This window comes from Astyanax mexicanus, chromosome 15 (genome assembly GCF_023375975.1).
Source record: "Astyanax mexicanus isolate ESR-SI-001 chromosome 15, AstMex3_surface, whole genome shotgun sequence".
Taxonomy (NCBI): domain Eukaryota; kingdom Metazoa; phylum Chordata; class Actinopteri; order Characiformes; family Acestrorhamphidae; genus Astyanax; species Astyanax mexicanus.
In genome coordinates, this window is record NC_064422.1 from 40,841,189 (window position 1) to 40,866,136 (window position 24,948).

Genomic DNA, 24,948 nt, shown 5'->3' on the forward strand with positions numbered 1-24,948 from the left:
TTTGCATGCATTTGTATGTTTAAATGGATTTTTGAAGGCTATTTAAAAAATATATATATATATATAAATTTAAGTTAAAAGTGACTATAAAAGTGAGTCGTGACTTAATTACCATGAGAAAATGTGGGTCCTGGGCTGAGATAATTTGAGAACCCCTGATTTATTCATTGTCATTTTTAATGACAAATGGACAAATAAAAATACTAGAAACAAAATATTTTTAAATATATTTTTATTGGAAGATTTCCAGTGAAGTTTTGATACAGAATTTGTATTTTTTGCATAACCGTGGCAATATGTATATATATATGTATGTATGTGTGCATGTACAGCTGATAAAGACAAACTAAAACTCACAAAAAAAAAAAAAAAATCACACGACGAAACTTGGTACTGACAACACATATCTTGTTGATTTGGATAAAAGAAATAATGTTTTATTCACATGAAGAACAGTACATTAGATTAATATATGTTTGCATGAGATATGGCAGTGCATTGCATAGTATACAGTATTTTTTTCTATTACTACTTATGCTTCTCTATTCTTTAGTCTTTGTACATCAACGATTCATTTTAATTTAGGATAAACAGCCAAAAGAAAAGGAAAGAAAAAGAAAAGAATATGAAGAAAAAGAAAAAGAAAAAGAAAAAGAGCACTGCCTCTTCTTAATGGCAGGAAGCTACATTAGACATACTGACACATTAATGTGAAACACTAATGAGAGCTTTTCATATTCGCTTATGCACTACTCTAATGCTTTAACTCATAAAGCGGTCACTACAATACTCCTCCTTCCTTTACAACCGTTCCTCATCACTGTAGCCTTTCTTCTCCTTCACCTGACCTGCTGCCTCACTAACCCATCATTCTGTCCATCATCCTTCGGAAGCCCTCACTCCTGTATGTTCAGGATCTGTGCAGACAGGCCGTGGTGCCAGTTCTTCAATTTGGCGAATCGCGGGCCTTTAACTTCTGATTCAAACCTCTCCCTGCGGAGTAAAGCAATGGAGAAATATTATATTTAAAAGTCAAATTTTTATCAAACCCTCCTGTTATGTTCCGTGTCAATTTTAACATTGTAAAGTTTGAAGGTCTAGGAGAAATAGTTAAAAGTATTTATTGTTTCAGTATGAAACTTCTTCTGCTTGCGTTAACCCTTGTGTGGTGTTCATATTTTTGATACTCGTTTACTTTGTTACTTGTATTTAATTCAGCAAAATTAAGCAATTTTACATTAAAATGCTTTACACATGCTTGCTTCACCTAAATTGCAAGCAATATAAACACAAGCTTACATGGTTAATATTTGCCCTTTACCTTTCTTATGTTACATTTCTTTCAAAAAGTGCTACTCTTTTTTTTTTATTATTTTTTAAATAAAATGTAAAAGAAAATGAATTAAACTCAAGATATGAGTAGAAAATGTGTTTAGTTTCAAATTTACAAATGAAGCAATGTTTATTAACCCTTGGCCAAACATACTGTATGTAATATAAATGTGTGTGTGTGTGGGGGGGGGGGGGGGGGGTGTACAGTGTGTGTTTATCGAAAATGTGTTTTGATATGTTTTTCACAAAAAATGAGCCAATGACCAATGAGTTTGAGTTAGAAAAAAATATTTTTTTACTATCATTTGATGAAAAATGAAAACGGGTTCCACAGACCCGAACACCACACAAGGGTTAATTAGTGTAATCAACATATAATATGAAAGTGGTTCATCTCACATATTTGCTACCAAACACCCCCTGAAAAAACTAAAACTAAAACAAAATTGCAATGTTATGTTTTAATGTTATGTAAAACTACTGTTTTATATGTTGGTCTTTTAAAAGTAATAAAGTTTTTTTTATGAAAAATTAGTGAATTATTCTAATTGAAGCATTACCTGTTAAAGGTAAGGAAAGCCACTGCACTAAATAGTGATAGAATAATTAGTAATGGAGTTAGTAATAGAATATTTACATTTCTTGTAAGGATTTTTTTTTTGGGGGGGGGGGGGGGGGTTCAGACATCTTTTGGATAATTAAACATTAAGCACCGGGTCAAATTAACCCTGCAACACCATTGCTGTTCCTGACAAATGAACATAATAGGAGGGTTAAGAAGTACTTTTAGCTAAGTCTAGGCCCATGCAGCTGATACTAAGCATAATACACTGACATGCCTAAAGTAAGGGGACAGCAGTATGTACTAATGCATCTCAACAAATTAGAATGGCATTGAAAAGTTACTTTATTTCAGTAATGCAGTTTAAAATGTGAAACTCATACATTATATAGATGTATTAAACACAGATTGATTCATTTTAAGTGTTTTTTTTTTTTTTTTTATTGATGATGATTTTGGCTTACAACCAATAAAAAAAAAAAAAAAATCAGTGTCTCAGACCAATTGGTACATTTGGCAGTATTGTGGGCAGTGTGCCAAGTCCTGCTGGAAAATGAAATCCGCATCTCCACAAAAGTTGTCAGTAGCAGAGGGAAGCATGAAGTGCTGTAAGATTTTCTCAGGAAAACAAAACTGCACTGACTTTAGACTTGATAATAAAACCCAGTGGATCAACACCAGCAGATGACACGTCTCTCCGAAACATACTTAGTGGAGTCTAAAGTATAAAACATATTCTGGTTTGTTTAACACTTTTTTTTTAACATTGAATGAGAAGAGGTGCGTCCAAACTTTTGACTGGAACTGTATTTCTATTATTTATAATGTTTATAGTTTAATACATTTTTTACCTTTTTCTTTTTTTGTGTGAGTGGTGTATTCGGGTATTTAATACTCCTTGACATTCCATAGTATAACATCAAAGAGTTTACACTCTTTTGCTTCTGTGGGGAACAATACTAGTTCCTGTCCCATGACATCTGGCATATCAGTACATAGCAACAAAGCAGAGCAGCCTGTAGAAAAATACCTTGATTTCCTCAGAGCCTCCTCATCTGGGTCTTGCACTGAAAATAACACAAGATAAATCTTCATAAATCAGAAGATGTCAGCGATAACATTAAATCTTGCTACTTGCTAGTTAAATGGATGACATCATTGTATATAACCACACAATATGGCACCAATAAAGGGCCGGTACTCACGGTACTCGGTCCCTGTGATGTGGGCGAGGATGCGGAAGGACTTGGACTGCAGGTTGGCTGCACGGCGAGCCCATTCAGAAAGCTCGTTCTCCCTCTCCTCTGGCTTTATCACAGCCTGGTAAACTGGGGAGGCACTGTCCACCAGAGGATCTTTAATGGGGAGTGAACTGTCCCCCAAAAACAAAAGAAAAAGGTTGTTAATAAAAAATTTAATTAATCTAATTTCTTAATAATACTATTTATCTACAAGAGACAGAACCTTTTCTATAAAATTTGAAGCAATACCAATTAAAATCATATTTTTATTATATTACTATATAGTTCTGTTGAAGTGTGCAAGTTAATTCCCTTGTAAAAAGTTCTACATTTAACCCTTGTGTGGTGTTCATATTTTTGTTACTCGTTTCCTTTGTTACTTGTATTTAATTCAGCAAAATTAAGCAATTTTACATTAAAATGCTTTACACATGCTTGCTTCACCTAAATTGCAAGCAATATAAACAGCTTACATGGTTAATATTTGCCCTTTACCTTTCTTATGTTACATTTCTTTCAAAAAGTGCTACTCTTTTTTATTATTTTTTAAATAAAATGTAAAAGAAAATGAATTAAACTCAAGATATGAGTAGAAAATGTGTTTAGTTTCAAATTTACAAATGAAGCAATGTTTATTAGCCCTTGGCCAAACATACTGTATGTAATATAACTGTGTGTGTGGGGGGGGGAGGGGGGGGGGGGGGTGTACAGTGTGTGTTTATCGAAAATGTGTTTTGATATATGTTTTTCACAAAAAATGAGCCAATGCCAATGAGTTTGAGTTAGAAAAAATATATTTTTAGTATCATTTGATGAAAAATGAAAACGGGTCCCACAGACCCGAACACCTCACAAGGGTTAAATATAATAATGCTGAACTTGAACTATATGAGGAATAAGTATATTATAGTATACTTTTTGTACTTACATTATTTCCTGCTTAATCTGTATTTCAGTATACTTTAAAAAGTATGCTTTATTTGGCTGTGCTAATTTTGTACTGGTGATATACTTAATAAAAATATATACTTAGTATTATTTTATGATAAAACTATACTGTTACTAAATGCGTTCTAGGAGCCTACATCTCTGCAATAAAACTGTGCAATAAAAGGAGTGAAATTCGCTACCAAAAACATTCATTTTGTGTTGATAAATAATTTAAAGTGTGATTTTTATGAATTTTCATGTGTTAAAATTATGCTGTATTTTAATGTTTAATTATTCAAGGTAGGTAAAAGGACTTTTTCAGATTTAAAAAATTAATTTAATTTACAAATTAGTTTTTTTTTTGTTTTTACTGGTTAATATAGGTCACTCCTCAAAATTAATGTGATTATTATTATTATTATTATTATTATTATTATTATTATTATTATATATTAATACTCAGTATACATTTACAAACAAGTAGTAATTAAGTACAAATGATTGTTTCAAAAATACAGACAGAACAGACCTATTTCAGCATAATTTTAGTATACTTTTTTCCACAAGTGAATTATCCTGAAATCCTAAAGCACGTGTCCAGTGATGCTATTGTGACAGGGCAGAGATGGATTCAGAAAATTCCTAAATACAGATGTTTAAAAGTGACTCATTCAGAAGCTGATGGAAGCAACACATACAGGAGTTTTGGCCCAGAGAGGATGACGCCAATTCTGGATGGTACTGACATGTGGGTTCTTCTCTGCAGGATTACAGTACGATAAACAGACAGTTATGATTTCAGGAAGTGTTTCTGAACTGTTCCTGAATAATTTCCATTACAGAATCCGTACAGCTTTTAATGTTTTTAATGCAGTCCCACCACCTGAGGCCTGAAGATCATCAGCATCCACCAGAATACTGACTGTCAGCACTGTCCCTTAAACACAGAGATTTCTCCAAATTATCTTAATCTTCACATGATACTATGGACTGTATATGGAGGGATTTATTAAAGCTCCACTAGGTAGGACTGAGATTTTGTGTTCGTGGGTTTCCCCTACAGTTGTAGAGTGTAATAAATGTTTCAGGTGGATTAGTTTCTCTTTCTCGTTTTCTGGCTTTCACAGACATATTCGGTCTCTTTTCAGCTTCTGCCAGAATGTCTGTATGTTAGTTTGTAAAGAGTGAACCAGTAGTCCTTGTAGAACTGTTAGAGGTCGGAAAGCAGGTCGCAGTTCTCGTGAGCGTTTGGTCGCGACCACCTTGGAAAACTTACAGAGTCTGGTTTGAGCTCAGAGGAGCTCCGGCACAGACACGAAAGCACCACTATTCCTCCTATTACACCTCAATGCAGCGCTGCAGTGAGTTTCAAGCTGTAATTTTACTTCTTCAAAAAGATCAAAAATTAAGGAAATCCTACCTAGTGCTGCTTTAAGTCTTCAAAATTTTACGTTGAGGAATACTGGCTAAAATAGATCCACAATTATTAGCCAATAATTTTTTTGAGGTGCGTTGCTGGCATGAAGTTCTAAATTAACTAATGTTTTTCATTGACTTGGCAACCTATGACCAAATCTCTATGCATTGCCTCCGCAATACCACATCGCTCTGCAGTTTAAATCGTGAAGGCAGGTGTGTGTGTGTGTGTGACAAACATTTGTTTTGGTTACCTGTGCATAAGTTTTGTGCAACATATTTAAAACCTGATGATGAATATTGTGCCACTTTAATCTTGTTAATCTTATTGTCTTCCCTTTTAATATATTTTAAACACTCATATTTACAGCCATATTAATTCACATAAGCATGCATTTTTTAAGCTTCAAAGCTATCATGACAGGACAAAGGTGTACTCAGATCATCATTCCCTTATACTGTAGTCCAAGTATCTGAACCCATAATGTTCACTGCAGACCACCATCCTGGCACCTTCTTAGATATTTAAACATATAATTATATTATTATTCTTGAGCGTATATTTAAAATAGCATAAACAATATCCAAATGCATTACTCTATGCCAGAGGTGTCCAAACTTTTTTTTTGTTGGGGCCAGAAGGAGAAATACATGTGCAGTCATGGGCCACAGATTCTGTAATAAAACAAATAATAAAATATACCACTTATAATAATACATTTTTTTAATTACTATTATTTACACACCGTTTTACTTGAGTTATATCTATCTTTGACAGTGCTGTGTATACTAGAATTTTCTAATTAATGTTTCGTACCATAATGTCTCTTAATATTATACTCTTTTAATACGGCAACTGATTACATTTGTAGTGTTTTAGACTCTTTGGCCTGTTTTCTGCGATACAACTGGGCACTCTCGCCACTTTTAGACTCTTTGGCCCATTTTCTGCGCTACAGCTGAGCACTCTCGCCGCTTTTAGACTCTTTGGCCTGTTTTCTGCGCTACAGCTGAGCACTCTCGCCGCTTTTAGACTCTTTGGCCTGTTTTCTGCGCTACAGCTGAGCACTCTCGCCACTTTTAGACTCTTTGGCCCGTTTTCTGCGCTACAACTGAGCACTCTTGACACTTTTAGTCTCTTTGGCCCGTTTTTTTGCGCTACAACTGAACATTCTTGCTGCTTTTAGATTCTTTGGTCCATTTTCCGTGCTACAGCTAAGCATTCTTGCCGCTTTTAGATTCTTTGGCCCATTTTCTGCGCTACAACTGAGCACTCTTGACACTTTTAGACTCTTTGGCTCGTTTTTTGTGCTACAACTGAACACTCTCGCCGCTTTTAGATTCCTGCTCAATGGGAAAGAGCATATGTTGGTGATGTTGGGTGCAACCAACCCTGGATAATGATGGAAGCACATTTGAGATGAGAAGACGAGAACTGAGCGTATGAGATGGTTCTGCATAGACTTACGCCAATGGAGATCCAGCAGCAGCCTCCTCACTGAGAGCCGCGGGGGGGGAGCCGGGGTGGGGAGGGGCAACATGGGGCCGTGTCACACAAGGGGGAGGGGACAAGCAGTGTGGAGCAGGGATGAGGATATTGTGTGGTTGGTTGGTTGGTTGGTTGGTTGAGATGTTGAGTGGTTGGTTGTGGATGGAGTGATCGGAAGTTGAAGTTGGAGGGAAAGTAAAGGACAGATGAGGTTGACGCACACTCATGATACAAATACACACTTTATATACACAATACACATAATACATACAAGTTGCTCTTTTGGAGATATTTTGGCTTTTATAGAACAGCAACGATATTTACTCTACCCCAAATTTTTCTTTTAGTCTACCTTTTTTGAGCCCTGTTTAGCATCTATCCATAGGTGAGCCATCAGCTGTGCACCATGTAGATTGATTTAGGGTGTGTCGGTTTGTCTTTGCTATCATAACGATGGGAAAAGTACACCTTGCACAGTTCGAAATGAACAAAAGGCCCGTACTAATTCTCTTTAATTATTTAATCATGGGTGTGGTAAATTCTGGTCGTAACGTGAAATAAACCAATCAGTGTATCACTTGCCATTCACTTTAAGAGCCGGGTATGCTCTGACTTTGGCAGATTGCTATTTTAACAGTGCAGTGCTTCTGCGTTTCATAGTAGAGGAAACTAACCAGCTTGTTCACACTGTGGACTCGTTCCTCTACTGAGAAAAATATTTAAATTTCAGGAATTATAATAAATTACGTATCATAAATAATTTTAGAGTAATATTGTATAAATAAAGTAACTGTAATTAGGTAAAGGTTACTAAAAGAAAGGACTGACTGAAATTTAGTTCACTTATTTACTCTGCAATTTACTATGTAACTTTTAAGTCTTGAATTCGAGTTGAAGTTACTTGTTAAATTTATGCGAAACCTTTTTAAAGTAAATTTTACTCATCATTTTTTTCAGTGCAGGGTGTACAATAGGGCCCTGAAAGTTTCAGATCAGTATTACAGATTTGGCTCTTTGCTTGATTATCTTGGTCCTAATTTCCCATAATTCACCGTACCTATTTTCATGATTGTTTTTAAAAACTCACGTCATATCTCCTCCTCTGGCCTGAGCCTGGCCGGCGATGGCGTCCATGATGGCGTCCTGTGAGTACATGCTGATGGGAGTGTTGTACTGGGCGTGGATGATGGTGGCCTTACCCCCAGGACCCTTCACCTCTATGGGCTTGTGAGTGGACAGAGCAGAGTCCTTCAGTGCAATGGGGTTGAAGCTGGGGATGTACTCTTGGCTGTGATTGGTCGGGAGGGTGGTGAGGAAGGAGGAGGAGGAAGAGGAGGAGGGAGTGTGCAGGTTTGGGTTTGGGAGGTGGGTGGTTTGTTGGTGAGAGAGATTTGAACAGAAAGAGTGGATAATAAACAATAGTGGATTATCGTTATTGTAGCCGAATAAAAAATGACTTACCTTTACAAATATAACAATACGATTTCATTCAGATATCTGTAGTTTACTATTTATAACAAGCCATATCACACTAGTACTGTACTGTCCAAACTGAGACTTAGAGATGCACCGAAATATGTTCAAATTGAAGTTTTGTAATAGCCTTTTTCTTGAAAATGAAGACAAAATGAATTTGGGCTATTTTATTAAAACAGCACTGCTGAGGTTAGTGTATCAATCAAATAGCACTATTGAAGTAAATTCATGACTAAAACAGCACTGCTGAGGTTAGTGTACCAGTCAAATAGCACTACTGAAGTAAATTCATGACTAAAACAGCACTGCTGAGGTTAGTGTATCAATCAAATAGCACTACTGAAGTAAATTCATGACTAAAACAGCACTGCTGAGGTTAGTGTATCAATCAAATAGCACTATTGAAGTAAATTCATGACTAAAACAGCACTGCTGAGGTTAGTGTATCAATCGAATAGCACTATTGAAGTAAATTCATTATTAAAAAAGCACTGTTGAGGTGAATGTATTGTGCTTTGTTGGTTTGTCTGCTTGGACATTTATTTAAATTGTAGTTTTGTAATAGCCTCTTCCTTGAAAATGAAGACAAAATGCATTTGGGCAATTGTATTTATTCAGTAGTGAAGAAAAAAGTGACAAAATAAATGAAAAATTGCATGAAAACTTCGGTATTTAGTATTCAGTAAAAATCCAAACAGAGATTTAGAGATGCATTGAAATTAAAAAGTGAAACCAAACAAAATTAAAACATTTTACACAATATTGAACACGTTTTTATGCATTTTTAATTAATTTTGTCACTTTATTTTACAACTGAATAAAGGATAAATAGCATAAATGTATTTTGTCTTCATTTTTAAAGAAAAGGCTAATAAAAACTACAATTTAAACAAATGTCCCAGCAGACAAACCAACAGAGCACAATACATCCACCTCAGAAGTGCTGTTTTAATCATGAATTTACTTCAGTAGTGTTATTTGATTGATACATTTGCCTCGGCAGTGCTGTTTTAATCATTAATTTACTTCAGTAGTGCTATTCGATTGAAACACTTACCTCAGCAGTGCTACTTAAGTCATTTAAGACATTTGCAGACAGTATTTTGATAAACAAATGCTAATGCTAATTTAGCTCAGCTAGCATTACTATCCTAGTCCTTCCAACCAGTTTGTGAAAGGGTAGTAAACTGATACTCAGTGTGTGATATAGGGATTCAGAATGCTTTATTTCGTTTCATTTATGATAGAGCTGGCAAAGCATAAAAATGAACTTAAACCTGCCGTATGACGTGTGTGAGTGTTTGACAGCTACTGCTGCTTAAAAAGACTCAGAAACACTGAGAAAAACACTGAGTCATATATAATTTTTATATAATTACTTTTATAATAAGTCTTTTCTATATATTTCAATTTTTTTTGCCTGCCAAAATATTTTCAGTGCATCCCTACAGAGAATGAAGGCAAAGGTAGCACATAGCATATAGCATGCAGATCAACCACAATTCATCATAGCAAAATAATTGATGCTGATGGATTTCATGACAAAAAATGAACTCTGATGTTACATGTACTGTATAAGCAATGCACTTGATTTATGCATTTAGTATACACTACATGTGAAGCTTTCAAAAACATACGTTAGTTAAATATATAGTTATGTGCAACCAAATTCTCAAGCAAATCTGAAAAGGAATAATGCATAGAGTTATTCAGGTCCGATACACAGAATCTCTCATTAATATCCTGTATATCTCCCAATGCATTACTGAACACACACACACACAACCAAGGAATCATCCAAGTTCAATACATTCAGTACATGGAAAATACATCCACTGGTGATTCTTCAATTAGGGGAACTTATTATTACTAAGTTAAAATTGAGGCTCATCACTGAAGGTGACCTGCTGCTATTCTGTAGAGGCACAGTGAAGACGACCAATCATATTATCATATTTATAGGATGCCAGATCACCTTTGTTCTTCATTACAGGCCCTCTAACAGGCTACTGTTACATTAATAAGGCACTATTTCAACTTGACCATATACTGAGAATATTAGAGCTATTTTGGGATGGATTATCACAGAACTCCATTAGGAACCTCTACAACTTCATGATGAGATGTCTGACATGTTGCTATGTTATACATTTATATAAAATAAATAAAAATCGTCCATTTCAGTCTAAATGTTTAATCATTTATTGTTTTCTGACAACTTTTATATTTCCTTTTAAGTAACATTAAAATCTGACTCTACTATCTGAGTGCAATTTTGTATTTTGATGATAAGGGTTTTTAATGATTTTAACTCAATAAACACAGTATTTACCATCATTTATGCTAAAACAGTTGTTTATGAATCAACTTGTATCAACTACTGCTTTAAGAACTGCTGATTTAAGGACTACTGCTTTAAGGACTACTGCTTTAAGAACTGCTGATTTAAGGACTGCTGCTTTAAGCACTACTGCTTTAAGGACTGCTGCTTTAAGAACTGCTGCTTTAAGGATTACTGCCTTAAGGACTACTGCTTTAAGGACTGCTGCTTTAAGGACTGCTGCTTTAAGGACTACTGCTTTAAGGACTACTGCTTTAAGGACTGCTGCTTTAAGAACTGCTGCTTTAAGGATTACTGCCTTAAGGACTGCTGCTTTAAGGACTGCTGTTTTAAGAACTGCTGCTTTAAGGACTGCTGCTTTAAGGACTGCTGCTTTAAGGACTGCTGCTTTCAGGACTAATGCTCTAAGGACTGCTGATTTAAGGACTGCTGCTTTAAGGACTGCTGCTTTTAAGGACTGCTGCTTTAAGGACTGCTGCTTTAAGGACTACTGCTTTAAGGACTGCTGCTTTAAGAACTGCTGCTTTAAGTACTGCGCTTTAAGGACTGCTGCTTTAAGTACTACTGCTTTAAGGACTAATGCTTTAAGGACTGCTGATTTAAGGAATGCTGATTTAAGGACTGTTGATTTAAGGACTACTGCTTTAAGGACTAATGCTTTAAGAACTGCTGTTTTAAGGACTGCTGCTTTAAGGACTGTTGCTTTAAGGACTGCTGCTTTAAGGACTGCTGCTTTAGGGACTGCTGCTTTAAGGACTACTGCTTTAAGGACTGCTGTTTTAAGGACTGCTGCTTTAAGGACTGCTGCTTTAAGGACTGCTGCTTTAAGGACTGCTGCTTTAAGAACTGCTGCTTTAAGAACTGCTGCTTCAAGGACTGCTGCTTTAAGAACTGCTGCTTTAAGGATTACTGCCTTAAGGACTGCTGCTTTAAGGACTGCTGTTTTAAGAACTGCTGCTTTAAGGACTGCTGCTTTAAGGACTGCTGCTTTAAGGAATACTGCTTTAAGGACTGCTGCTTTCAGGACTAATGCTCTAAGGACTGCTGATTTAAGGACTGCTGCTTTAAGGACTGCTGCTTTAAGGACTGCTGCTTTTAAGGACTGCTGCTTTAAGGACTGCTGCTTTAAGGACTGCTGCTTTAAGGACTGCTGCTTTAAGAACTGCTGCTTTAAGTACTGCGCTTTAAGGACTGATGCTTTAAGTACTACTGCTTTAAGGACTACTGCTTTAAGGACTACTGCTTTAAGGACTAATGCTTTAAGGACTAATGCTTTAAGAACTGCTGTTTTAAGGACTGCTGCTTTAAGAACTGCTGCTTTAAGGACTGCTGCTTTAAGGACTGTTGCTTTAAGGACTGCTGCTTTAAGGACTGCTGCTTTAAGGACTGCTGCTTTAAGAACTGCTGCTTTAAGGACTGCTGCTTTAAGGACTGCTGCTTTAAGGACTGTTGCTTTAAGGACTGCTGCTTTAAGGACTGCTGCTTTAAGGACTACTGTTTTAGGGACTGCTGCTTTAAGGACTGCTGCTTTAAGGACTACTGCTTTAAGGACTGCTGCTTTAAGGACTGTTGCTTTAAGAACTGCTGCTTTAAGGACTGCTGCTTTAAGGACTACTGTTTTAAGGACTGCTGCTTTAAGGACTGCTGCTTTAAGGACTACTGCTTTAAGGACTACTGCTTTAAGGACTGATTAAGAGTCCCTCAATTGAAGAATCACCCACAAACACACACAACCACACACTGGAGCAAACTCTGAGCATTATACTCTGGGTTATTATACTGACTTGGCGGCTGTGTTGGCAATGACCTGAGGCAGAAATAAGAGAGAGAGAAAGAGAGAGAGAGAGAGAGAGAGAGAGAGAGAGAGAAGAGAGAGAGAGATGAACAGGCATTAACTTTACTGCATCCCTCTGCTCACAGAACAGAACCGGAGCTCCAGAGAGAAACAACAATAACCTGGACCCACAATAGCAGCCATAAATATTCCCGCTCTTCTCTCCGTCACATGATGGAAATAATGGTTATTATTGGTTCTCACGTCTCATAAGAGAGACATTCCAGTTTATTAGAGTTACTGGACTGAATGATTGCCTGGAACAGGAGCTGGAGCTGGACGACTGCAGAACTGCAGCCAGAGAACAGGAACATCCAGAGTACAGCCACGTCCAGATTTACATATCAGCACTAAAATCAGTTCAGATTAAAAACACCAGCACTAAAATCAGTACATATTTAAACATCTGCACTAAAATCAGTCCTAAAACCAGTACAGATCAATATATCATCTATAAAATCAGTACAGATTAAAATATCAGCACTAATATCAGTTCAGATTTAAACATCAGCACTAAAATCAGTTCAGATTAAAAAAAACCAGCACTAAAATCAATCCTAAAACCAGTACAGATTAATACATCATCTCTAAAATCAGTACATATTTAAATATCAGCAATAAAATCAGTTCAGATTTAAAATACCAGCACTAAAACCAGTTCAGATTTAAATATCAGAACTAAAACCAGTTCAGATTTAAATATCAGAACTAAAACCAGTACAGATTTAAATACCAGAACTAAAACCAGTTCAGATTTAAATATCAGAACTAAAACCAGTTCAGATTTAAATATCAGAACTAAAACCAGTACAGATTTAAAATACCAGAACTAAAACCAGTTCAGATTTAAATATCAGAACTAAAACCAGTTCAGATTTAAATATCAGCACTAAATCTAGCACAGATTTACCAGTTCAGCACTAAAAAGAATACAGAATTTCATACCAGCACTAAAACCAGCACTAAAATGAGCACAGACACAAATATTAGCACTAAAACTAGTACAGATTTAAATAGCAGTGCTACAATCAGTTCAGATTTACCAGTTCAGCAAAAAAAATACACACAGAATCACATACCAGCACTTAAATCAACAATACAATCAGTACAGATTTAAATATCAGCACTAAAATTAGTACAGATGTACAAAAAACACTAACATCTGCAATAAAATACTTACAGATTTAAATATACTAAAATTAGTACAGATGTACAATAAAACACTAACATCTGCAATAAAATACTTACAGATTTAAATATCAGCACTAAAATTAGTACAGATTAAAATATCAGCTCTAAAATGAATATAGATGTACATAAAACCACTAAAATCAGTACAGTTTTAAACACTAGCACTAAAATCAGTACTGGGAGCAGAGAACAGGAACATCAAGAGTCCAGCCATGTCCTAAAACCAGTTCAGATTTAAATATCAGCACTAAAACCAGTTTAGCTTTACCAATCATATACAAAATCACATACCAGCACTAAAATCAACACTAAAATCTAAACATGCTCAAAATGATTCCAGTCCAGGACAGTCCAGCAGGCCATGTGATGTAGCTGCTAGGATTTCCGCTCAAGTGGCCCCTAAATAGAAGTGGAATATATGACGGAATATATAACTGCAGCGGGACACAGTTCAGGATCCAGTGTAACCAGAGCCCTGACATTCCTGGACCGTTAAAAGAGTCACTGGGAAGGGTCAGGGCCCTGTACCGCCACGATGAGCGCATCCCTCACGCCACAGGGCTTACCTCGGTGCCAGGCCGGGGTCTACGTGCCCTCACGTTTCGGGAATGACTGATATAGAAATACCTTTACGCTGCTTATTTATACCATTGTGTTGAACAATAGACGACATTATGAGGAACAATGCAGCTTTAATTTGGAATCAGTATCAAAATAATGTGTCTTTGATGTCCAAAGCAAAGATAAAATAGTGTAAATGCCATATAAATACTGTGTAACAATATATTTTCAACATTTATTCTGAATGAACACATTATTACACATATAGAGGAATGATAACCTTCATTTTAAATAACTTTGTATATAATTTATTCAGTTTTCTTTGATGTGGGGGTGGTTTTTTTGCCACATCTATAGTACTGCCTGGTCAGGTTGCATAATACTTTTAAGTGGTCTTAAAGTTCAATGATTCAATGATTCATTTAGTTATTTTCATCAATTCTTTAGAAAAGAAAGCTATTTAAACATGTCCAAAAATGTCCTGTCCACCCTGTCAATTGATAAGTGAGTTACTTTCCTTTAACAAAGTAACCTTTTATATCCCAAGCTTTATATTATTTTTACTTATTATTATTTTACTTTAATTTTAAAGACTTGCTGCTGCATGATTAGCAATTAATAATAATAATAATAATAATAATAATAATAATAGTTTTAGATTGATACAAATTCTTTCGAAAGCCAATAGATGTAATGAACTCACTGTTGCTGCTCTGTTTGTAGCTGCTCTGTTTGGTTTGTAAGCACTGCATCGTTGCTAGGTTACCTGTATGTGGCGGAGTAATACATGGAGAGCTTCGGTTACAGTGCATTACTGGCTGATAACGGCACTCGGAAAACTCCTCTTAGCCAATCACATTGCAGGGTTGGAAATAACTGTGGTATTATAACTTGAGTAATAAATCTAAGGGGTTAATTAACGAGATGTTGTTGTAATTCACAACCCGAAGCACGTCATACGCATCAGTATAACGAGGTCCGGGTGAAAATAGCTGGTGTGTGTGGTGATCTGGTCCGAGCTCCGGCTGTACCCGGGTCTGTTCGGGTTACAGCGAGCAGGAGGAAGGCCAGGTAAACCCGAGCGCCTGCCCAGCGAGCACATTCCCAGCTGAACGCTAGCATGTGAGAATGGAATGTGCGGAGGTAATTACGGAATGTTCTGAGTACACTCTGCCACGGTTTGGTTCAACACGGCACTGGGGGAGTGTGAAGAGAGTGTGAGGAGTGTGTGAGGAGTGTGTGAGGGGGTTACAGGTAAGTCCAGCCAACACCTTTCCTATAATTAACCCTTGGGTCCTTTTTTATTTTTATTCATCATTCTGTTTAGTACCTAGAGCTGGGAGATATATTTTGAATATATTTGATATTATCTGACAAACAACAATAACATATATAACATATATATATATATATATATAGTTTGTAGCATTTGGTTCAAAAACACACAAAAAATATAGATTTTTTAGCTATTTTTGGCTACTGCACTTGCGCAGATCTCCACATCGAAGGGGGTTTCCTCACTAGCATGTTAATCTTCCTTCACTAACAGTGTAAGGAGCAAGCTGATTTGCTCTTTTTGTTAAAGCATGGTTGAGCATTACGAGAACTTATTAAATATGTCAAGTGTTTTATTATCATCCACCACTTATTCCTCTTTGATAGGGAGCTGAATTTAGGAAATCACTAGTTAGCTTTGTATTTGATTTTTTTCTGTTCTACCTTAAATCACTCCAAATATTATTTGATCAACAAACTTAAATCACTGTTAAAAATCTGACAAAAAATCTCATGAGCAGTTTTTTTAGGTAGTTATGGCTACTGCGCTTGTGCAGATCTCCTTATTGAGGAGGGCTTCCACACTAACATGCTGACCCTCCTTTACTCACAATGTAAGGAGCAAGCTGACTGGCACAAGTCATTGGTCACCTCAATAATTATGTCAATTATTTATAATCGTCCTCCCCTAATTCCTTTGTGATAGGGAGCTAAAGGTCTAGGGAGCTTCTTGTTCGATTTTTCCTCTTCCACCTTAAATCATGCAGCAAAATATGACAAAATATGTAGTAACCACATTGCTGCATCATTTAAGGTGGACGGGAAAATATAGCTAGCCTGGTACTGAGATGTACTACTAGAGATTTTTGTATGTAATGGTTATCATCATTTTAAAACAAATAAAATCTTGATACGCTTCAAATATATGAGAGAATTTAATGAAAGACACCATTAAGTGTTACCAACTCCAAATATAATTTACACTTATTTTGAAGGAAGTCAAAATCTTCAAGCAGAGTAAAACGTCACACACACAAAAATAGATTTTTCAGGTAGTTATTGCTACTGCACTTGCACATATCTCCACATCAGTTGGGACTTTCACACTAGCATTCCCATCCTCCTTTACTCACAATGTAAAGAGCAAGACGATTGGCTCTTTTTGTTAAAGGATGGTCGTTGGTCACCTCATTAATTATGTCAATTATTTATAATTGTCTACTGCTAATTTCTTTGTGATAGCGAGGTAAAGTTCTAGGGCGCTATTCACTATTCAGTTAAATTTTTTCACAGTTCCACCTTAAATCATGCAGCAGCCTCAGGTGACAAGATATGCAGTAACTGCTGCAACATTTAAGGTGGTACAACTACTTAGATATATATTACTAGAGATTTACTAGCGATTTTGTGTGCGTTATTGAACCAAATGCTACAAACTGTTTATGAGATTTTTGTTAGATTTATTCAGTGATTTAAGTATGTTGTTTGAATGGGAATTAAGATTTCAGAGTTCAGAGCATTTCAGTCTCTCCCCAATGAAACAGATGGAAGTTTTATTGTGCTTGTACCATTTTGATTTCTTTAGTCTAAATGTAAAATACTGTATATATATATATATATATATATATATATATATATATATATATATATATATATATATATAAATATATATATATATATATATATATATATATATATATATATATATATATATATATATATATATATATATGATAACTCTAAATGGTGCTGTTGGGTTATAATTTCAGATCTACAAATAAAAAAAACAGAATAAATCTCTAAAATTTTTATTTCCATTTATATAACATACTAAAATCTCATTTAACGGTTTGTAGCATTTGGATTAATAACGCACACAAAAATAGATTTTTTTTTTAGCTTATTTTAAGGCTTTTAAAAGAAATAATTGGTTCCACCTTAAATCATGCAGCAGCCTCAGGTGACAAAATATGTAGTAACTGCTGCACCACTTAAGGTGGACGGGTATTGCCAAAGATTTTTTTATGCAACGGTTATATTGATTTTTTTTTTAATAAAATTTTGATATTCTGATTCTGATGAGAGATTCTGATTTCCGATTTTGATATGATTTTTTTTTTAGCTCTTACATAGCAACTGAAAAGACAGTTTTATTCAGTTTCTTTTATTTGTAGAGGTGCCAAAATTATGATCAAACAGCACCATTTAGAGCTTTTAAATATATAAACTATATTTTACATTTATTTTAAGGAGAGGTAGCTTGCTAATGAGAAGTACTACTGGAGATTTTTTCCCCATGGTTATAATAATATTTAACAAAGCAAATAATACATCACCACATTGCTTGTGATTTAAGAGCTTACACTGTACATTTTTAGTTTTTATTATATTACTTTCCAAATTTAAGAAGTAAAATATCCAAAATGTTTTCAGTCAACTTGATCAAAACCTTAAAAAGTGATGGAAATTCAGTTAAAAGCACGATTTTTAGTGTTTTAGATTAGCACAGTGTTAGCCTCAGTGACGCAGGCGGGTGAGGGAGGTTCAGATACTTGGGTTGGGGGTCCTGAAACATTACCTACCCCAAGAATGTCATGCCATCTAAGGCGCCCTGCTGCATGGCCATCTCCCGCACAGTCTCCTCAGAGTACAGGCCTATAGGAGAGTTATACTGCCACCTCTGAGCGGGGGTGACTTTTACCTCACTCCCAGGTGACATGCAGGCAGGAGGAGGCGGGGTTTTAGCAGGTGAGCCAATCTGTGATTGGTCTTTAGCCTGTGGAGCAAGTTCTTCCTCAGTTTTTGGAAGGAGAGACTTTTTGGAAGGTTTTTTGGCCAATCGAATGCCAAACCTTCTCTCCGGAGCTTCATCATCCTCTTCTTCTGCAGTTTCCTTAGTAATTAATGAAATATCAAATAATAGACAATATACAGAACAGTGTAGAACTGAACAGTAGAAAACTAGAGACATTTTAACAATTCAAACAGCCTTCTATATATAACCCCAAACTGCAAAATTAAATAATATTAATAGTAGTTAAAAATCGCACAGTTTCTTATATTTACTTGGACTATTATTTGATTGCAGAAAATATGAACCCAATATATTTCTTGTTTTATCTGCTCATCTTCATTTCACTTGTATATACAGTGTATCTGATTTTGCTATTTATATGTATATATTTCTGAAAAATGAAAATTGTTGCTTTATTCCATAAACTACGGACAACAATTTTCCCAAATTCCAAATAAAAATCTTATAAAAAGCCATTGAGAAATGGCTTAAACAACAAAAAAGATGCAGAGCTTTCAGATCTCAAATAGTGCAAAGAAAACAAGTACATATTCATAACGTTTAAGAGTTGAGAAATCCATATTTGGTGGAATAACCCTGGTTTTTAATCACAGTTTTCATGCATCTTGGCATCATGCTATCCTCCACCAGTCTTACAAACTGCTTTTGGATAAAATTATGCTTTACACTCCTGGTGCAAAAATTCAATATATATATATATATATATATATATATATATATATATATATATATATATATATATATATATATATATATATATATATATATATATATATACATAAGGCGAACTAAATTATAAAAATTAATAATCTAATCCAGCAGGTCTCTCTGCTGAGAGGTGGTAACTAATCACTAAGTAAAGCTAAGCTAAGTAAACAAAACTGTATTTCTTAAAAGAAAATACTGTAATTCTTTAAAAAAGTGCTGGATGTTAATCTAAACAGATTTCTCTCTGAAAACTGTTTATTTGGGTGAGTAAAGCGCTTCCATTTATTTACAGTAAGCTCAGATTTCCAGATTTCCACTAAGGCTGGGTGCAGCAGCATTAGCATAAGTGGCTAGCTGCTAGCTGTAGTTAGTGGTAGTAAATACTGTCTGACAGCGCTATACTGAGGAACCCTGAGCGTTCTAGTAAGCAACGGCGATATTAGCTAGCGGTTTGTACTACATAGCTTGTTTTCACACTGTAAACAATCTTGATACATAAATGACTAAATATAATATTTTTGTCTTTATCTGCTTTAAGAAAGTGTGTGAAAATCAGTTTTATCAATTATGTTTTAGGTTAAATGTATACAAAAAAATATGGTTCACAACCTTTCAAAACCACTGTACTGTATATTATCAAATGACAGATAAAACAAACCCCATAAAATATTTTGGGTTCATATTCTCTATAATTAATTAAACAAAAGTCAAAGGAAATGTAAGAAATATTAATTTTTTTTATCATTTGTACATTTGTTTTATTTCCATACTCCCAACGTTTTAAATGTCTGCATACTTATCATAGCATCGCCACTAAGGCCCTTTAGAGGGAGCCAAAACTCAACAATGAAAAGTAAAAAAAAAAAAAAAAAACTACAGAAAAAATATAACAAAAAGGAGGAATATTACAGAATATTGCAGAATATTGCAGATTTCCACTGAAATTTGATTAAATTCCAGAGGTTTTCAATTTGGTAAAATCAAAGAAACTCATCATTTTTAAGTGGTCTCTTTTTCCAGCAGGTCTCTCTGGTAACTCTTTCTGGTTTTCTCTCTGAAAACTGTTTATTTGGGTGAGTAAAGTGCTTCTGTTGATTTACAGTAAGCTTAGAGTCCCAGATTTTTTTCACTATGGCTAGGTGCAGCAGCATTAGTATTAGTGGCTAGCTGCTAGCTGCTATACTGAGGAACCTGAGTGTTCTAGTAAGCAATTTCCACACTATCCAGACTTTTTAAATGTCTGCATTTACCTGCTACAGAATCACCACTAAGGCCCTTTAGAGGGAGCCAAAACACAACAGTAAAACAGAAGAAAACAGAAAAAAGGTAACAAAAAGGAGGAATATTACAGAATATTGCATATTTCCACTGATATCTGGTAAACTTTTCTTGTTTTTGTCTCTGACAACTGTTTATTTGGGTGAGTAAAGCACTTTTGTTGATTTACAGTAAGCTTAGAGTTCCAGATTTTGACTATAGCTAAGGTGCAGCAGCATTAGAATTAGTGGCTAGCTGCTAGCTGTAGTTAGCGGTAATAAATACCAGAGTGTTCTAGTAAGCAATTTCCACACTATCCCAACTTTTTAAATTTCTGCATTTACCTGCTAAAGCATCGCCACTAAGGCCCTTTAGAGGGAGCCAAAACTCAACAATAAAAAAGAAGAAAACAGAAAAAAGGTAACAAAAAGGAGGAATATTACAGAATATTGCAGATTTCCACTGATTTCTGGTAACTCTTTCTGGTTTTCTCTCTGAAAATTGTTTATTTGGGTGAGTAAAGTGCTTCTGTTGATTTACAGTAAGCCTAGAGTTCCAGATTTTCACTATGGCTAGGTGCAGCAGCATTAGCATTAAATGCTAGCTGCTAGCTGTAGTTAGCGGTAATAAATACCAGAGTGTTCTAGTAAGCAATTTCCACACTATTCCCAACTTTTTAAATTTCTGCATTTACCTGCTAAAGCATCGCCACTAAGGCCCTTTAGAGGGAGCCAAAACTCAACAATAAAAAAGAAGAAAACAGAAAAAAGGTAACAAAAAGGAGGAATATTACAGAATATTGCAGATTTCCACTGATTTCTGGTAACTCTTTCGAGTTTTCTCTCTGAAAATTGTTTATTTGGGTGAGTAAAGTGCTTCTGTTGATTTACAGTAAGCCTAGAGTTCCAGATTTTCACTATGGCTAGGTGCAGCAGCATTAGCATTAAATGCTAGCTGCTAGCTGTAGTTAGCGGTAGTAAATGCTGCCCGACAGCGCTATACTGAGGAACCCAGAGTGTTCTAGTAAGCAATTTCCACACTATCCCAACTTTTTAAATTTCTGCATTTACCTGCTATAGAATAGCCACTAAGGCCCTTTAAAGGAAGCCAAAACTCAACAATAAAAAGTATTTTTAAAAAAAAACTGAAAAAAATGGTACAAAAAGGAGGAATATTACTGAATATTGCAGATTTCCTATGAAATTTCATTTATTCATATATTCCAGAGGTTTTCAATTGGGTAAAATCAAAGAAACTCGTCATTTTTAAGTGATCTCTTTTTTTCAAGCAGGTCTCTCTGGTAACTCTTAATGATTTTCTCTCTCTTTATTTGAGTGAGTAAAGTGCTTCTGTTGATTTACAGTAAGCTTAGAGTTGCACTATGGCTAGGTGCAGCAGCATTAGCATTAGTGGCTAGCTGCTAGCTGTAGTTAGGGAGCCAAAAATTAACAATAAAATGTATGAAAACAGGAAACAAAGGTAACAAAAAGGAGGATATAACAGAGTATCGCAGAATATTGCAGATTTCCACTAAAAACCACTAAGCCCACTCTGAGCCTGGGAACCCTGGAGGCTTATTACAGGATATTACCCTCGTAAGTAACAGTAAACACATGCTCATGCTTCTGAACACTGTGCTACAGTTCTGAAAGAGAGAGAGAGGTCACGCCCTTTCATGGAAACACAGTTACTGGCACCTGATTGGTCTGGCAGAATGGCTGCACAGGGGTGAGCATTTCAGTGGGAGTGAATTTTAAGGGACGTTACCTTCTGGTGGGGAATAACTGGCATGGGGGAGTCCATTCTTGGCGTGGCTGTGGGGACTGGAGCTGGACGTCTCGACCTGGACGGGTCAAAACACAGTCAAAAACAGAGTTAAACACTGTCTCAGATTCAACATGTGCACTTTATAATTTTATGATGATTTTATGAGGAATTTAACAAATGTGACTTATGTAAAATGTAAAAAGTATGATCAAAGTTTATTTTCACACATTTGATAAAAGCATAATATTAATGTACTTTTGGTACATTTTAAGTAAGTACATAAATCTTGAGACATTTCTCAATATGTTGTTTTTTTTGTTCACCAGGGTTGTTTTTATAATAAAAATACTACAATAGAAAGGCCAGAATGATATGTCACTTTACGGCATCTCGCGTCAAGGATTTCTCCTTCATCTGCGCTGTTTTCATTATATCAAGCTAAAAGCAAAGGGAAAGAAAAGCTCCATGCAGCTCACAGTTAACTGGATTTGATTGACCTTTGATGGATTTAGGAGCTCCAGCCTGTCCTTCAGAAACGTACTGAAGCCAAATATATAGCTTTAATTAGCATGTTGAGTGCAGACCGCGGCTTTAGTGATTCACCTTGTGAAGTGAAACCTTGTTTCTAAAAGAAAGGCGGAGATTTTTGTTTGGAGAGTCCTTTAAATTTGTATTCTAACCTTTATAAAGCTTCACACTGAACAATACATAGCATAACAATACCACTGTGACCTTTCACCCTGTTCTTATGCAACAGTCAGACCCTTCCTATGGAGTTCTGTTAAGCTGAAGGTCACACACAAGTACTCAACACAGCATACACTTCAGGTCATTTTAATATGGTATAGAATGGTGTAAAAGACCATCTGGAGGGAAGATTTATTAAAAACTTCAGTGAAAAGTTGTGTACTAATCAAGGATTGTGTAAAATATGTGAAATCCTAGATATTAAATAGTGATAAATCTGTTAAATAGGATTCAGGTCAGGACTTTGACTAGAAAACTTCAAATCTTCACTTTGCTTTTTCTTCAACCATTCAGAGGTGGATTTTCTGGTGTGTTCTGGGTCATTGTCCTGCTGCAGAACCCAAGTTTGCTTCAGTTTGAGGTCACGAACAGATGGTCGGACATTCTCCTTTAGGATCTTTATGGTAGACAGCAGAATTCATGGTCCTATTTATCACAGCAAATCTTCCATGTTTTACTGTAGGTATGATGTTCTTTTTACAAAGTACGGTGTTACTTTTTCCAACTTTTTTCTCGTCCGTCCACAGAGTATTTTTCCAAAAGTCTTGGGGATCATCAAGATGTTTTCTGACAAAATTGAGACGAGCCTTAACCCTCCTGTTATGTTCAAATTTACTAACTCCTTTTATAATTGGGGTTAATTTGACCCCAGCAATTTTAAACTACAGGAAAGTATTATATAATAATACATTTTTACCCAAGTTACTTTCACATGCTATTTTTACTTGTTGTCTACTCAAATAGCCTTTTTAAAAAGTTCCACCGCTTCACCCACACACCTCCCTTATACAACGAGAATACGTGAAATGTGACTATGGAGAAATAGGCACATCACCATAAAATCTCATTAATTTACCTAAAATTGAGATCTTACTGGTATTTTTTTCTTGAGAAAGATAGATCACACAGAGCACATAGAGAACTGGTTTAGAAGCTGCAGTATAAACAGGTTATACCGTTATGTTGTGTGAACTATTAATATGTTTGTAGGGACAATATATTCCTCCACAGAATGAGAAATATCAGGTTCTCGTGAGAATTATGTTTTAGGGCTCTATTTTTTTTTTAAGAATAAAAAAATGCATGATATAATGACCTTCACATCATTCAACACAAATGTGTGTAAAATTCTGATATATATATATATATATATATATATATATATATATATAGAGAGATTTTTTTTTTTTTTTTTTTTGATGTGTTTTAAACAGCTAAAATAGCCTGGGGTCAAATTGAACCCAAACAACACAAAATGTACACAAAATGTGTACAGGAAACAAAAAACATACCAACGCATTAATTTTATGTTTGCCCAGTTGTCCCCATTAAATTAGAAAAAGTCATCAAATATGAAGTAAATAAAATTATATTAACTACTTATTTAAAGGCGTTAAAACATTGAATGGGGTCAAATTGACCCCAAACATAATAGGAGGGTTAATGTTCTATTTGCTCAGCTGGTTTTTATCTTGGCACTCTGCCATGCTGGTTATTTTTGCCCAGTCTCTCTTTCTGATGCTGGAGTCATGAACGCTGACCTTAATTGAGGCAAGTGAGGCCTGCAGTTTTTTGGATGTTGTTGTGGGGTCTTTTCTGACCTCTTAGATGAGTTGTCGCTGCGCTCTTGGGGTAATTTTAATTGGTCAGCCGGCCACTCCTGGGAGGGTTCACCACTATTCTACATTTTCGCCACTAGTGAATAATAGCTCTCACTGTGATTCGCTGGAGTCTCAAAACTATAAGAAATAGCTATATAACCTTTTCCAGACTGATAGATCTCAATTACTTTCTTTCTCATTTGTTCCTGAATTTCTTTGGATATTGGCATAATGTCTAGAATTTGAGGTCTTATTTCAATGATTTCTTGATTAAGAGCAGGTGTGGAAGTAATCAGGCCTGGGTGCGGGTAAAGAAATTGAACTCAGGTGTGAAAAAGTTATGTTTTAACACTTTTTCAAACAGGGCCATGTATTATTGGATTTTTTTCTCCTTTAAAAATGGGA

At 35.5% G+C, this 24,948-nt stretch overlaps 1 protein-coding gene across 5 annotated transcripts in view; it reads right to left on the minus strand.

Annotated features, from left to right (window-relative positions):
* Positions 1 to 215: 215 nt before the first annotated feature.
* ldb3b (LIM domain binding 3b) overlaps positions 216 to 24,948 on the minus strand; it is a 64,493-nt gene continuing 39,760 nt past the window's right edge. For 3 of the 5 annotated variants that reach the window (XM_049464576.1, XM_049464577.1, XM_049464578.1), the window contains exons 4-8: positions 22,196 to 22,271; positions 18,231 to 18,541; positions 3,100 to 3,266; positions 2,925 to 2,961; positions 216 to 993 (exon numbers count right to left, since the gene is read on the minus strand). In XM_049464576.1, coding sequence (XP_049320533.1) covers positions 897 to 993; positions 2,925 to 2,961; positions 3,100 to 3,266; positions 18,231 to 18,541; positions 22,196 to 22,271 — 688 coding nt within the window. In that variant the 3' untranslated portion in view covers positions 216 to 896. Of the gene's footprint in view, positions 994 to 2,924; positions 2,962 to 3,099; positions 3,267 to 6,949; positions 6,980 to 8,057; positions 8,259 to 12,571; positions 12,595 to 18,230; positions 18,542 to 22,195; positions 22,272 to 24,948 lie in introns of all 5 variants that reach the window. The other 2 variants (XM_007259729.4, XM_007259730.4) reach the window with 1 other exon arrangement.